This window comes from Macadamia integrifolia, chromosome 5 (assembly GCF_013358625.1).
Source record: "Macadamia integrifolia cultivar HAES 741 chromosome 5, SCU_Mint_v3, whole genome shotgun sequence".
Taxonomy (NCBI): domain Eukaryota; kingdom Viridiplantae; phylum Streptophyta; class Magnoliopsida; order Proteales; family Proteaceae; genus Macadamia; species Macadamia integrifolia.
The window spans coordinates 11355107-11371310 of NC_056561.1; the positions used below are offsets into that span (position 1 = coordinate 11355107).

The 16204-nt window shown below is 37.5% G+C and overlaps 1 protein-coding gene across 1 annotated transcript; it reads right to left on the bottom strand.

Annotated features, from left to right (window-relative positions):
- Positions 1 to 3022: 3022 nt before the first annotated feature.
- On the bottom strand, positions 3023 to 4445 carry LOC122080170 (disease resistance protein L6-like). Its single transcript, XM_042647075.1, has 2 exons — positions 3659 to 4445; positions 3023 to 3326 (listed from the first exon to the last, which is right to left on the bottom strand). Exons 1-2 carry the CDS (start codon positions 4264 to 4266, stop codon positions 3290 to 3292), a joined length of 645 nt encoding a protein of 214 aa, XP_042503009.1. The 5' UTR covers positions 4267 to 4445; the 3' UTR covers positions 3023 to 3289.
- Positions 4446 to 16204: the final 11759 nt, after the last annotated feature.

Here is a 16204-nt window from a genome sequence, read left to right on the forward strand (position 1 = left end):
ATGAGATGGATAATGAATTAAAAAAAAAAAAAGAGAGATATATATTTCCTCACTTGCTCGTTGAAGAGCTATCCTAAAACATAAAAATGAAGATCATGAAGATCTAGTACAGCCTGCTTCCGGGATATTGAACAATGGGTTAAAGTGGGGCATGGGCTTATGCAATTGGAAATGACCCTAAGCATAACGCTTCACATTTGCTATATGGACTTATGTGGCATCCAAAAACATAAACAGAACCATTTTATTTTTTAAACCTTAAAATTTTAGGATCATAGAAGTGACATTTCAAAAATCCAATGATCACTTACGAAGGAAACATAGTTGAAGGAGGAACATCCCCCTGATTGGTTTTTTTTTTTTGGTGGAAAAACCTTGCATGCCATTGAAGTCCAAAAAAACTAGCTATAGCCTAGCAATCAAAGGAAGGGACATGCTAGGCTGACACTATCTCAATGCAACCACCTGAAGTCCTCAACCCACCATCCATTGAACAATAACAACTACTCATGTAGAATTAGATGCAGATGTTGTGGGGGTGTTGCGGACCCACTAATAAAATCATTTGCGCCCTTACTCCCTATTCAAAGCATACATAAATAATAGGGTTTTAAATTGATTTTCCCCATTTTTTTAGAAAGAGATAAATGTCGGGAGAAATTCTCGCCCACTCAGAGTGCTTCTTTGATTCCTTCATTCCAGTGGACTCCTAATATCGAAGCTCATCTTCTCAGATGGCACAGCTACCCTAGGCCTAATATAAGGTCAACTTTGAACCAAAATGAACCTGGTCGGATTGTTTTTGGGCTGAATTTTGTTCAAAATTTATCTGGCCCATCCCACTTGCACCTAAGGGTGTCAATTTTGGATCAAAACTGGGATCCGACCAAAACCAACTTGTGGGCATGGAAAAAAAGAAGCGTGGAGGAGAAGCAGTGAAGCTCATTCCCTTCTCTTCGTGTTAGTAATTGGAACCATTCCACCCAATAGCTTATTGGTCCAGTTCTAGATCTATCAATTAAGTTATTGGTCTCTTAACGGTTCAATAACTGATAGACCACCTAGGAACCTTTGGAATCGGAATTGCTAGAATTGGAAAAAATCCACATCCTAACCATATATTTTATATGAGAAAAAAGAACTTTATATAGGAGCGTGGCCTACGCCAATTCTCCCATGTGCCTCTCCCTCTTTTACATGTGAAAGGCATCCCTAAACCTTGTTTTGAGAGAGAGAGAGAGAGAGAGAGAGAGAGAAGAGTGTTGGTAGAGACTATGCTCCCAAACAAAGAACTGCTTCCCATATTATATAATTATTCACACTTAAGGTCATGATAGCCATATTTGTCACAAGACTCATAACGCCTACATGAATCAAAGTGTTCAAGGGGGCAAAAAGCAAAAAAATTAGTCGACAACAACAAGACAACACCGCCTTCCCTAAAAATGATAAAAAAAAAAAAATTTCCAGATGCAAAAACCACCCCTTGACAACATTTGAAAGCTAAGGTCAAGACCTTTATCTTTTTAGGCTTTTAATTTTGAAAGGTACCTCTCGTCTAATATACTATTTTACTGAAGATTCGATTGTTAATTTAAAGTTCCATTTGGAAACACAATTAGCTAACTTAAGAATATGCCTTAAAAATAATCTTAATTTATTAGGGTGTTAGGCTTCCTACTAATTAATTGAAATATAAAACTAGAGATAAGATGAACTACTTCCGTCATTGAAGTTAATGTCTTATTTTACAAAAAATAAATAAAATAATGTCTTATTAAATATTATTGAATACATGTAGCATGTGTTGAGAATTGAGATCAGATATAAACAAAAGGTGTTTGGTAGTTTTAGAGGACCAGTACCGTGACTTGAGAAATAAAATTGATGCTGTGACCAACAAAACCACGACACCCCACACATATATATTAAATAATTAAAAAAAAAAAAAGAAAAAGATGAACCGAATAGGGTGGTTCTCAAAGGTATGAATTTTTTTTTTAGTTTTGAATTGTTTGAAACCGATTAGGAATCAGAATCGCGGATCCACTAGTTAGTGATCCTGGATCTTAGGTTTAGAGCCGATTAGTTTACTGGTCCGTTTCTGATCACATTAGGAGTGGAAAACTCTACCCAAAAAAAAAAAAGTAACCAGAGAAACGGACTGAATTGCGTGTGTGAAATCTAAAGAATACTGAACATATTATGATTTCTCATACAATGGTTGAGACTAGGGGTATCAATGGACTAGGTTAGGCCGGGTTTATTAAAACATCAGTCAACCCTCTTAACTCAGCCGAGGCTCAACTCCGCTCAGGCTCAATCTTGTCATGCTACACAATCCAACCTAACCCCGATTGACCCTTGTATACACCATTTGTCCTTATATGCACCAAAAAAAAAAAAAGAAGAAGAAGAAGAAGGACTAATCATCTTATATACATACACTAAGAAAGACATAATGTATGTCAGGTTGGGTTTCGTCAAGTCGGAATTAGCCCAATGCCTTAGCCTAAACCCAGTTCTGGCTTCAAAATTCCAGCCCAAGCCCACTTTATGGGTTGAATAGTTCAGCCCAGGCCCTATCCAATCTCAGGGCAGGCTCAAATGGGTTTGGGCTGGACGGGCTTTTTTGACACCATTAGTTGAGACCACCGATGTAGGGATCTGAACTCTGGAGCAAATTGGCCACTGCTGTGCACTGGATCTACTAGTAAAGATACAAAATTAGTAGAATTGACCGAGTCGAATCACAATCAGCTAAGTACCCTTTTAGACTTCCATCCATGGCTTCAACTCTGAAGCATCAGTATCGGCTGAGACCGACCCAGATCAATTACCCATGTCATTTCAGGGGTAAAATATAAAAAAAAAAAAAAAAAAAAAAAACATACTTTTTCTGAAAAAACAAGGGATAAAAGTGATTGTTACCCACCCAATCCTCTCTAATATGGACCGGTTCCAGAGAACTAAATCCATGCTTCCACCCAATTTTGAGAAGAAAAAAACTCCGAATAAAAAGTAGAAAATCCAACTTTTTGGTGTAATCTCCTTGAAAAACTCAAGTCAGTTTCTTAATACAAATACTCAAAACATTTTTTTTTTTTTGCCCAATTCCCTTTTTCTTTGATCCGACTGATTTCAATCGGAATGAATGGAGATTGACCCACTGCCATGGTATTATAAAAAAAAAAATCAGAACTGGGGATGGCTGATTCAAATTGGATCAGAATCAGCTTGAATCGATCCGATTCATCCGGTTCTAAGTAATTTTGTACTGAAAATGGAATCAGCTCTTGAATCGGCAATCGGCTCTGGAATAGGTCCTATCCAAGTTGGAAATACGAAGAACATGAATCAGAATCGGTAGGAATCAGAAAGTGATTCAGAGCCAAATTAATCCATTCATCGATTTGATTCCCAATTCTTGAAACCATGCCCAGTCCCCCCCACGAGTTTTTAGAATTTGGATCTCTCCAACCGGCTGTAGGTGGGGATGGTGTTGGAGACGGAGTCTTGAGGTACAGCCTGCTGGAGAAGATCTGGGCTCGAGTTTAAGAACACTGGGGACTCAGATCCTCTCCAGCCACTGTAACTCCTAGTAGCTGGGAGGATCTGAATCCGAACAATTAAGGTAAGAGAAGTGTTGAGGACTTACCCATCAGCAGTATTCTCCGTATCCCATCCTTTCAATCCACCAACCTCTTTCAAAGCCTTCTTCCACTTCTCTACAGTCTCCAGGTCGAAATTCTTCTCGTGCTCTCGAAAAGCATTCTGATAGCAACCAGTCTGGTTTCGGACATCCGATGGATCTACATGGTAGAAAACGGGCATCACTTTTAATTGGCTTTCCATGGACTCCACAATCTCGGCAAGTTCAAAGAGGCACCATTTGCTGAAAGCATATCCTTTTGAGAAGATGATAATCGCGATTTTGGACTTGTGGATCGCAGAGCAAAGCCCTTGATCGATCTTTTCTCCGATTCGTAGTTCTTCGTTATCCCTGAAAGTATGGATTCCTTTCTCGAGAAGGGCGTTGTAGAGGTGGTCGGTGAAGTTAGTGCGGGTGTCCTCACCTCGGAAGCTCAAGAACACCTCGTAATCCCGCCCAGAAGAAGAGGAATCGCACTCTTGTGTGGCACTGGCAGATGATGATGCTGCGTCCTTGTTTCCCCCTGCAGAAGCATCGGTAGTTCTTTTGTCGAAGAGTTTCTTTAGAATAAGAAGGATAAGAATACCTCCTCCAAGCCGAAAAGCAGTATTCATCTTTTCTCCCTTGCTTCCTTCCAAGATGATATGAGAACTACGAGTAGAAACTCGATCTGATTTCTCAGCAGTTGGCTCGGAAGAACAGAAGCAAGAGAAATGAAAACCTGCAATTCATGTCGACCTTTGAACAAATAAACTGAAAATTTTCGGAAGGTTCCAACTTCCAAAAAGGCAAATGACTGTCCACCCCTTCTGAGAGAATAAACTTCATCCCATTATTGATATTTATAATGTTTTTATTCGTCTATTAAATTTAACCATTGTTGATGCTTTTACCAATGCTTTCATTGGTTGGTCGCCTGTCTCTTTTAGGTTCTTTTTTTCCAAGTTTGATGTTTCTAATAATGCTTTTATTGGCCCATTAAATTTTATCACGATTGATGCTTTTATTAGTGCTTCCATTGGTTGGTCAACAGTTTTTTCATAATTTTTTTTTTGGGAAAAAATCCAAACTTAAGACCATGTTTTTAGGAGTGTGGATCAGGTTCTTGTATAATCTGATCCACATACGTGGAATCCACCACCTAACTTTTTCTTGAGTGGAGTCTTTGTGAATAGATCAGTCCCGCACAAGAATGGCTCTAGAACTTGATTTGTTCGTTGGTTTTAGAGCATGGTGTCGGAATGGATATTGATTATCTACAAAAAATTTTGCTATCATAATGGATCAATATCGGATCACCCATTAGATAGAAATACACCCCAATTTTTCCTTTGAAAATAATTTTTTGACTTTATAATCCCTGATTTGTACTATTCAATCAATACTATATTGATCAAGTATTATGATTGAAGATTTACTAAACCGATATGAATCACCCGATACGAATGAATACCGGTACTTAGAACCATGCTTGGGACTGTTGAGAAAATAAAAGAAGATTAAACCACAAAAGTAAAATAAGCATGAAGCTTTACTAATAAAAAAATAAAATAAAATTGGCATAAAGCTTCTGGGCAACTTCGCTTCTATATATTTTATCCTGTGATTCTTCTATTTTTTTGGCATTACTTTAAATGGAGAAAGCTTTCATCACCGTTGAAGAAGGAAAATAAAGCTAATTAATGAACTCTAATTATTATTATTATTAGTCTTTTTTTTTCTAATTTAAAACTACAAAATGAAATTGGCATAAGGCTTCCTCGAACTTTCTTCCAACAAACCTTATCTTTTCGTTACCAATAAAAAACCACACTTACCCTTTGTTTCGTTTTTTTGGTAATAATTTAATTGTTTTCACAGGTATTTTCTCCTCCATCTTGGGTATATGTAACACGTGAGGAAGAGAGGATGTGTGATGAATTTGAGAAAGAAAGCGAGATTACAATTATATAGCTCAGTTTAGCCTCAACCAAATGAAAAAATTGGAATTCAAAAAAAAAAAAAAAAAAAGGCAACAGTAATAATATGAGATTGAGTTCTCTATCCGGGAGTGTAGCTCCCCCTAATCATCTCTCTCTCCTCCGATAGTAAGGGTTTTATACCAAATTAGGTTTTGATATAGCGAGTTCTTTTTTTATTTATGTAAGTTGGAAAAAAATACCTGTATCTAGGATTACCTCGATGTAATTTTTCACACAGTGGAATAGATCGAGTTGTACTATGTGTCTATTAGGATTGGAATAGAAATCCTTGGAGAGGCACACTCTTAATTAGTGAGGAGAGAGCTCTTGAGATTAGGTCCAAAATCTTGCTTTGTTTTGGTCAAACCTCTAATTTATATAGATTTGATCAGCTAGGGTTCCTAATATTTAGTGGGTCTATGATTACCCCAAGTGGACGACCTACAAACGAATTAGGTCAAGACCCAGTCCGACTTAGTTCGATTAACATTTTGCACTCACCCACGCAAGGCAAACATACTCAATGTCCATTCTAAAATTCTCTCTACCATAGGTGTCTCATTGTACAAAAAATAGATCATGCGACCTAACGAGATAGTACGAAAAATATGAATGCTATATCAAGCTTCCATTTAACCAATATAGCACATCATTCATAAATAATCTGGGATATTCTAAACAATCCAACCACACCAAATCTAATACTCTTGATCCCTTATTATGAGCAGTGTTGACCTCAAAACATGTAATATGATCATGATTACGTTGAAACATAAATACAATAAGCCGCCTGGACAATTCGCCACAAAATAAGGGTGTAATTTCAAATAATTTTCCTTGAGCCCACATGTCAATCCGACTATTCTCAATCATTTTTCCAATCATGTCTCGTTATACTGCGTTATTAATGATTCTAAGGAGCACGTCAAAGTAGTGTCATTGGGCATTCTCTTCAAGACATAGTCTCAAGTAGAGGGTATCCATAGGATCAATTTAGTTTGATCCAAATGGCTCATACAATGATGAAGAAGGGATCCATTCAATCATTCTCACAAACGGTCGTAACAAAGCATATACAATATGAAATGTATGCTATAATGCAACTCCTACTAATGTCACTCATAAAATAAAAGAGCACCATAAGAGTCTGGGTTCAGTCGTACTATCAAGCACCTAACCTAAGTCAATCAGCCCAGTCGCCCCCACAACGCCTTCCTGAATTCTCATACTCGACTATATGTATACTACACTGAGACATAGGATCTCTGTGTTTGACCATAGAAATGTTTCATATTAGCTCTAACTAATACATCATTTAGATTAAAAGTTGTTTATTTATCTCGCTCACTATCTGTAAGCGTTAAGGTGAATTTGACTCATCTTGCTCTTTGTTTCCAAGTGCCAAGATGAATCACCTGTCTATTGGGTCAATTCAATGTCTAAAGAAATTTCAAAACTCAAAATAAAAATCATTCACTTCTAAGTCTCAGATTCCTAACATGAGTAAGGAAAACGTCTCGAATAATATATTTAGTCAATGATCAAGCACCATGCTATTTGTGGAGGTATACTTCAAGATAACTTTCCCTTATGCAATCATGTTTCGTATGTAGTGATATCTAATTTTTACGTGCCTGGATTTCCCATTGAACTTGGAGTCCTTAGTAAATGCCAAAGTTGTTGTATTATCATAGTGTACTAGCATTGAATCTCCTGAAGTAGCGGTAATGCTCAGGCACTGTAGAAACCTTCTCAGCCAAAAGACCTCCTGAATGACTATCGAGCACGTGATGCACTCGGACTCCATCATTGATAGGGTGATGCAAGTCTATCCACCATTGAACTAAAGAACTATCTTTTGATAAATATTGATTGTAATTATAGAACATCGTCAATGTTGCTCCAATACCTTCTAGGCGGAAATATTTCTAACCCATCATTAATAGGGTTTTAGGTATCATTTTTGGATACACTGAATTGGTAGTGGCCGACACTGTTATTAATATGGTCAATATCAGATTGATGAATGGTACGGTGCAGACTAAGGGAGTTAAATGATTCGATTTGATTCAACACAAGATTTTTTAGGTCAAACCAAAATTGACACATCTAAGCAACAATTTCATATATTTAGACCGAAATCAGATTTAAACGATTTTATTATAAGTTTCTAATTTTTATTCCAAATGGCTTCTTTATCTTAAAAATTTTTAGTGAAGTGGATGTAAATTTTGACATTGAATTGAATTGTTTATTGTTATATGTCTTTTTAATAGTTGTTTAATGTAAACTTTATTTTTTTTAGGAAAATTTACAGCATCACCCCTAGAGAATGCCACCATTAGAGAGACACCTCCAGAAAAATTCCAAAGTATGTTCACACCCCTTACCATCAGTCTCTATTACGGAGTATATTTTTTCTAAATTCAAAATACCCTTCTAAAAACGTGAAGTGCCTAATACCCTCCCTGAACTCCTTCATCCCCAGACTCGTTGTAGCGCAGGTGGCTTGAGACTTTCAAGAACATGGCTCCTCGTGACTTCCGCAGAACCCATCTCTCAATTGCTAACTTGGATGATTCCAACACGTCTTTCCACTGTATCTCTGCTTTATCCAAGAGCTTAGACCTTTCAATTCTCCAGAGAATCACTGTTTTATTTCTCCACCTAAGCTCGAACACCACACTTTGTTGCTTCAGTTCCTCTATATATGCAGTCTTTGGTTTCTGAACACTCCAACAAGATGGACTCATTCCAATAGGGGTTTGCTTATCGATGGGATCTCCTTACTGTTTAGCCAAATATTCTCATTGCTTCTTGCGCAACAGAGATGACATCTAACAAAAAGCTTCCCAATTGATATGGATTCGGTGTTTTTTGCCTAAATGATTCTCAGTTTACAGTTGAGAGAGGATTGATATTAAGGAGCAACCATTGACTGAGAGAGAGAGAGAGTGTTTGGTACATGCAAAGGAACTGAATGTTAGTGATTCTAAATCCTAGAATCATTTGAATTACCTATAGTGTATAGAATACAAGAATGAATAATGGAAAGAAATCAATCACATACCCGTTGAGCGTGAATAAAGTCCCTAAATCAAGGTTGACGCTTGTACCACGAATTATGATGAAGAACCACGCAATATGGGTCCTTCTACTGAGATCTTCTGCAGCCTCTTACTATGGGATCTTCTCTCTGTCTCTACACTAGCTTTGTGAGAAAGCAGTGCTCCCAAAATATTATTATGAAAAGTAATAGCTGCAGGGACCGTCAGTATTCTATATATAATAGAATTCCTAAACCCTATTCCATTCCCACAATAGAATAGGGCTAGAAGTTTCCTAATTAGAGTGGTCCTTATTCTCTTGGGCCCAATGGGTCAATCAATATCAGTTAAGCCCACATAAGAGTCCTAACAATCTCCCACTTGGGCTACACTGATACTGATGTCTTCCAATTGACATCTAGCCAAATAATCCCAAGATTAAATACCACTCAAAACAAACTTTGATCCAATCAATAATCTCCATTGTTGAACAATAGTAGAAAATACACCTCAATATACGGCATATAACTATCTAATGTTACAGACAACAGAAAATTATCAATTCAAATCGCCTAGAAACATAGATATAAGGAATTATATCATAACTGTGATCACATAAGATATATCCTTCCTTATAGGTCCGTTCCTGATCTAAAGATCAGCCTACCTTGAAAGCCTCACAGGTAGAGAACTTTGATATTAATCAATACTTAGGCAAACCACCATTTTCTTGTATTAATATCTCACTTTGGCATACAGCCTATGGTTAACAACCATCTCCATGGATTTAGGCTAAATACTGCCATAAATCACGAAACTTGGCTAAATACCGCCATTAACTGTGACATGTCAAAGTAAACCACAATAATCATACAACAATACGATGAGAGAAAATATAAATGAACACTATACTGGAAAGTAAACATCCTCAATATAGATTGTGCTCATAATGTATGATCTAACAAAATAATGCTTATTACAATACCACTATGGATAAGTAAACTCCCACTAAACAAGCATATCAAAAGATTCCATCACACCCATGTTAGAAACATGAGTCTTAAAAATTCCCACTGGAAGAGCTTTGGTCAGAGGATCAGCAACCATCTCTTTAGTAATAATATGCTCAACAGCGATCTCCCCAGTGTTGATCTTCTCGCGAACCACAAGATATTTAATCTCAATGTGTTTGGAGCTGCTAGATCTCTTGTTATTCTTTGCAAAGAAAACAACAGAAATATTGTCACACCACAAATGCAAAGGCTTAGAGATGGAATCTACAACTTTCAGTTCAGATATAAAATTCCTCAGCCACACTGCCTGCTTGGTAGCTTCATAAAGTGCCACAAACTCAGCTTGCATAGTGGATGAAGCTAAAATAGTTTGTTTGGCACTCTTCCAAGAAATAGCTCCTCCTCCCATTATAAAAATGTATCCAAAGGTAGACTTTCTATCATCAGTACACCCACTGAAGTCCGAGTCAGAATACCCCACAACTTCAAATTTTTCTGATTTACTGAACACTAGCTTGAAGTCCTTTGTCCGCTGTAAATAGCGCATGACCTTCTTGGCTGCAGTCCAATGAGCCAAACCAGCATCAGATTGAAACCTGCCAAGTACACTAATTGCAAAGGCAATGTCAAGGCGAGTACAAACTTGTGCATACATCAAACTTCCAACGGCAGAGGCATAAAGCTTGTCATTCATTGAGCTCGTCTCAATATCATTCTTTGGACATTGTTGCTTGTTCAACTTGTCTCATTTACTGATGGGTGCTTCACCACCAGAACATTTAGACATGTTAAACCTCTTTAAAACTTTATCAAGATATGCCTATTGTGATAGCCCAAGTAACCCCCGCGGCCTATCACGACTAATCTCGATTCCAAGCACATAACTTGCTTCACTGAAAGAAAACCCTTGGTCTCCATCAATAAGGTTTTGTTGCTGCTAGCTAACAGAATGTCATCCACATAGAGTACAAGAAAGATGAAACTACTCCCACTGAGTTTCAGATATATGCACTAATCGATTAGATTCTCTACAAAATCAAAAGAAGTCACAACTCGATCAAATTTTAAGTACCATTGTCGAGATGCTTGCTTTAACCCATAAAGAGACTTTTCAGCATACAAACAAAGTCCTCTTTACCATTTTCCTCAAAACCTTTAGGTTGTCTCATGTACACCTTCTCTGACAGCTCTCCATTCAGAAATGCTGTTTTCACATCCATCTGATGTAACTCTAGGTCAAAATGGGCAACAATGGCCATGATAATTCTGAATGAGTCCTTTGATGAGACAGGTGAGAAGGTTTCCTTGTAATCTATCCCCTCTCACTGAGTAAAACCCTTTACCACGAGTCTAGATTTGTAGCGTTCTACTCTACCTTGAGAATCTGCCTTGGTTTTAAAAACCCACTTAGATGCAATAGCCTTACAATCATTTGGAATTTGCACTAATTCCCATACTCCATTGTTGCTAATGGATAACGGCTCTTCCTTCATTGCTTCTACCCATTTGTCTGAATGCTTATGATTAACTGCTTGAAGAAAAGTAACAGGGTCTTCTTCTTGTCCTATGTCAAACTCACACTCATTCAAATAAGAAACATAATTAGAGTGCAGAGAAGGCTTGCGCACTCTAGTAGACCTCCTTATAGGTTCAGGTGGAAGCCTACCAATATTAGTGGTATCAGGAGGTGAAAGTGGGTCTGCAATAGCAATATCTGTCCTAACTTGCAAATCATATTCAATTGGACTTTGAGTGACTGTATCATCAGACAGGATGGGATTGAGATCAATAAATGAATTTCTCAACTCAACAGGTGCTATCTCAAGAGTGTCATACTCCCCTTCTTCAAAAGAGAAATTACGAGGAGTTCTAGACTCTTCATTGCATTCAACAAATCTAGCATGAGTGGTCTCTATAATTTTGTGTCCTGGATCAGGACAATAGAATCTATACCCTTTAGACCTCTCTGGGTATCCCACAAAATAGCAACTTGTAGTCCTTAAGTCAAAAACTTTTTCTTGAGGGTTAAAGACTTTGGCTTCTGCTTGACATCCCCACACTCGCAAGTGTCTAAGGCTAGGTATTCTGCTACTCCAGAGTTCATAGGGAGTCTTATTCACAGATTTACTTGGCACTCTATTGAGAAGGTAAACAGCAGTTTTAAGTGCCTCTCCCCATAAGGATTCTGGTAAGGTGGTATTGCTCACCATAGAACGGACCATGTCTTTCAGAGTACGATTTCTTCTTTCAGCTACTCCATTCTGCTGAGGTGTTCCAGGCATGGAACATTGAGGAGCTATCCCATGTTCTTGCAAGAATTTTGCAAAAGGACCAAGCAACTGCTCAAAATCACCACTTCTCCCATAATATTCTCCACCCTTGTCGGATCTGACCACTTTGATCTTCTTAGAGTGGAAAAGTTCAACTTCAGCTTTAAAAATCTTGAAAACATCTAGAGCACTAGATTTCTCACTGATAAGGAAGGCATACCCATATCTTGACCAATCATCAATAAAAGTTATGAAATAACGGTGCCCAGTAAGTGTAGGGACAGTAAAAGGCCCACAGATGTCAGTGTGAATGAGGTCTAATACTTCAATGCTGCGAGTAGCATCCTTTTTCCTGGAGATTATCATCTTTCCCTTAATGCAATCTATACATGTTTCCATGTCCTGAAAATCAATATCTTTTAATATCCCTTCCTTTACCAATCTTTTCATCCTCTTGATTGAAATATGACCCAACCTTCTATGCCACAACATAGAGGATTTCTCATCAATCAGAGACCGTTTCACTCCCACATTCAGAACACATGAAGAATTACAATTCAATCTATGAAGCCCATCAACAAGAGTACCACTACTAATAGAGATAGAATCATGTAATAAACAAAATCCAACTTGATTAAAATTAACAGAATAACCATCTGTACAAAGTCTAGAAACTGAAATCAAATTCCTCCTCATAGAGGGAACATAAACAACATCCTTCAAATCAATAAATGAGTCTGAATGAAAAAATAATCTAATAGTTCATATGGCTTCCACTTCAACTCTAGCTCCATTGTCCACGAACACCGTCACTTCATCCTTGCTTGGCACCCTCCTGTTTAGGAACCCCTGCAAGGAATGAGTGACGTGAATAGATGACGCAGAATCTAACCACCATGAATCAATTGGTACATTAATCAAGCAAGATTCAAAACATACTAAGGATAGATTCATACCATCATCCTTCTTTTTCTCAAGGTAGGTCTTCCTCTTAAAACAATCCTTCTTCATGTGTCCTTTGGCCTTGCACCAAAAACACTCTATGCCACTCATGTCTTTTTGTACCCCAGATTCTTTGAAATTTTGCTTTCCCTTCTTGTTTTTTTCTCCTTTAAATGGAGTGAATTTTTCTTTCTTAAAGAACTTCTTGATCCCTTCGTTAGGTCCCATAGATGATGAAGTCTTACCTTGAGTAAGATTGGCACTTTCAACTTTGGTCCTATTAATTGTTCCCTCTTCCTGGGTTACCATAGTGATCAATTCATCAAGACCCCATTTATCCTTCAATGTATTATAAGTAGTCTTAAGAGTCTTGTAGCTCTCAGGTAGAGAATTCAAGGCAATGGTGACCACGAAGTCATCATCAAAGTTAATACATGTACCTCTGATCTTGTTTCCTAGGGAAACCAGTTCCAGTATATGCTCTCTAGCACTTCCTACTCCATCAAATCTAACCCCAGTCAATTGGCTCATGAGATCGTGAGCCTGTGATTTCTTAGAGCTATCAAACTTAGCTTTTATAGCAGTCAAATACTCAGAAGCAGTATCCTTTTTAGCAACACTATCCTTGATAGATTCAGGCAAAGCACTTTTAATAATAGCCAAGGACTTCCTATTTGCAGTGACCCACTTGTCATAATCCCCTTTCTCAGTTTGGGTACTGGTTGCAGTAGGTTCAGCTGGTTTGGTGGTCCTAGTACACAGATCTAGGTCCTTGAGAATCATGTAGACCTCTAAGTCTTCCATCCATTTGTTGAAATTATCCCCAGTAAGCTTAGGAATATCAAGTACACCAAAACTAGAAGACATCCTGTTGAATATTTTAATAAAGAATATTCTATTCAACATACAGACATATATGTAAAAGAATAAGCATGTAACAATTAGCAAAATTAAACATTACATGCTCAAGTATCAATTACTTCATGAGTGTCAACCAGAACTACATTTCTAACCTTTGGGTCTGAAACATACTGGTCCACTCAAGTTTCTGCTATTACTGCGAGACTTCTTCTAACTTTCGAAAAGTACCGCCATCTTTGGATGGACAGCATCTTCTAGGTTGAGAAATCCCTTTTTTTTTTTTTTTCTTGCTTTAACTTTTCTTTGATAATGTCACCTTTGGGTGAACATTAGCAACCTTGCTACCAACCATTATTCTCTGTTTTTTCAGACAAAGAAGACCTTTGATTTGTATTCTATTACAATAAGGTTGAACTTTACCACTTTGGTAGATTCCACCCAATCTTACTGTAATAGTCTACAAATTCATTCCGGCAGCTAAAAGTGGGATTGTTTAACCATGAATAAAAAAATATTCATAAACAAAAGCATGAACTATATTACCAAGAATAAACAAGTTCATATTCTGATATGCAAGTAATGTATAAGTTGATTTTCTTTCATTTCTTCCAATTAATAGGAAAATTATAAAGAATCATTAAACACCCATACTTGTAACTTATACAAAATAGATCATAAAAGTTGATCAAAACTATGCTCATAATATATCAAAACGAAGAGCACGAAAAACTGGACTCAATGCAAAAAATCAGGGTGAAAAATTATTCACCATTTTCCCGTACGAGCCATTTGAAGTTACTATTTTTTTTTTTTGAATCAAAATCAATCCAATCCAACCGGTTCGGGCAAATTAGTTCCGGGTCAAAGTTTGGGTCAACGACCCGGTCAACCTTTGACCGAGTTGGTCATGAGTTGACCCACTGCATCCCGGGTCAACTAGGTAGGGTTTCCGAGTTGACCCGGCGATGACTCGTCGCCTTTTTTTTCTCTCTCCTCCGATATCTGATTTCTGGTGGCACATGCCGGCGTGTCCAGAGGTTTTCGGTGACGTGCGACATACAACCGCGATCGTCTTCTCGTGCTCTACAACTTCCATAAAGAAATTTTTCCCATACAGAATCTTTAAGTGAGAGTAAAATAATGATTTTCATAAATAGAAACCCAAATCTTTTTTTTTTCTTATATAATTTCTTGATTCTAACACCATAGTGTAGGCTCTAATACCAATTTTTAGTGATTCTAAATCCTAGAATCATTTGAATTACCTATAGTGTATAGAATACAAGAATGAATAATGGAAAGAAATCAATCACATACCCGTTGAGCGTGAATAAAGTCCCTAAATCAAGGTTGACGCTTGTACCACGAACTATGATGAAGAACCACGCAATATGGGTCCTTCTACTGAGATCTTCTGCAGCCTCTTACTATGGGATCTTCTCTTTGTCTCTACACTAGCTTTGTGAGAAAGCAGTGCTCCCAAATATTATTATGAAAAGTAATAGCTGCAGGGACCGTCAGTATTCTATATATAATAGAATTCCTAAACCCTATTCCATTCCTACAATAGAATAGGGCTAGAAGTTTCCTAATTAGAGTGGTCCTTATTCTCTTGGACCCAATGGGTCAATCAATATCAGTTAAGCCCACATAAGAGTCCTAACACTGAACTCCTATATATACATCATTTGTTTATATGTTTGTGGGGAAGGTGGTATGTGTAGAGACATGGAAGGATATTGGATCTCTAAATAGAGTTTGATCTTACAATAAAAACTGAAAATGCGGACCTTTGGTTGTGAGAAGAGCGGTGGTTGCACAGGGATGGAGAATGGTGATGATTATGCAATTATCGGAGAATGGAAAAAGTGTGCGTAGGGATGGAGAAGGGTGAGGTAGGATGGAGAAGGGGAGAAGGTTTTGCTCCTCTCAAACCAATAGTAAAGGGGAGAGGGGTATTGAGGGATTAGTGTAAAATAGGATGGGGTTACGTGTTTTAATCAAAATGGTAAAATCGTCATTTCAATGCTTCACTTAACAGAGATTGACGGTAAGAGGTGTGTGCATAATTTGGAATTATGCATAAGGTGTTTCTCTAATAGTGGCATTTTCTAGGGGGGTGGTACTGCAAATTTCCTATTTTTATTAAAATGTATATAAAACTTAACATTGAATGACTTAAACTTACTACATATTTGCTAAAAAGAACCATAAAAAAGGGGTGCTCCTTATCTTCTCTCTCTTACCAACTTTTGTATTACTACGATGATCTACGTTCATGGATTATATAGCTGATTGGTTATATATAACCTTCCTCTTTCTGGTGGGCTTCGCACCTTTGCATTTTTAATTTAAGTGGATTGCACAATCGATACTATCACTTTCTTTATTAAAAGCCTCGAGTTGTCCATTCAACTCCACCTGCATGGAGACCAGTTGTCTAAGGTTCGATGAATAC

Excerpts from the sequence above, each read along its gene's own strand:
- LOC122080170 (XM_042647075.1), bottom strand. The coding sequence starts at position 4,266 with ATGAATACTGCTTTTCGGCTTGGAGGAGGTATTCTTATCCTTCTTATT. Across the intron at positions 3,327-3,658 it reads ACGGAGAATACTGCTGATGG|GACCTATTCCAGAGCCGATT; the intron begins GTAAGTCCTCAA and ends CAACTTGGATAG.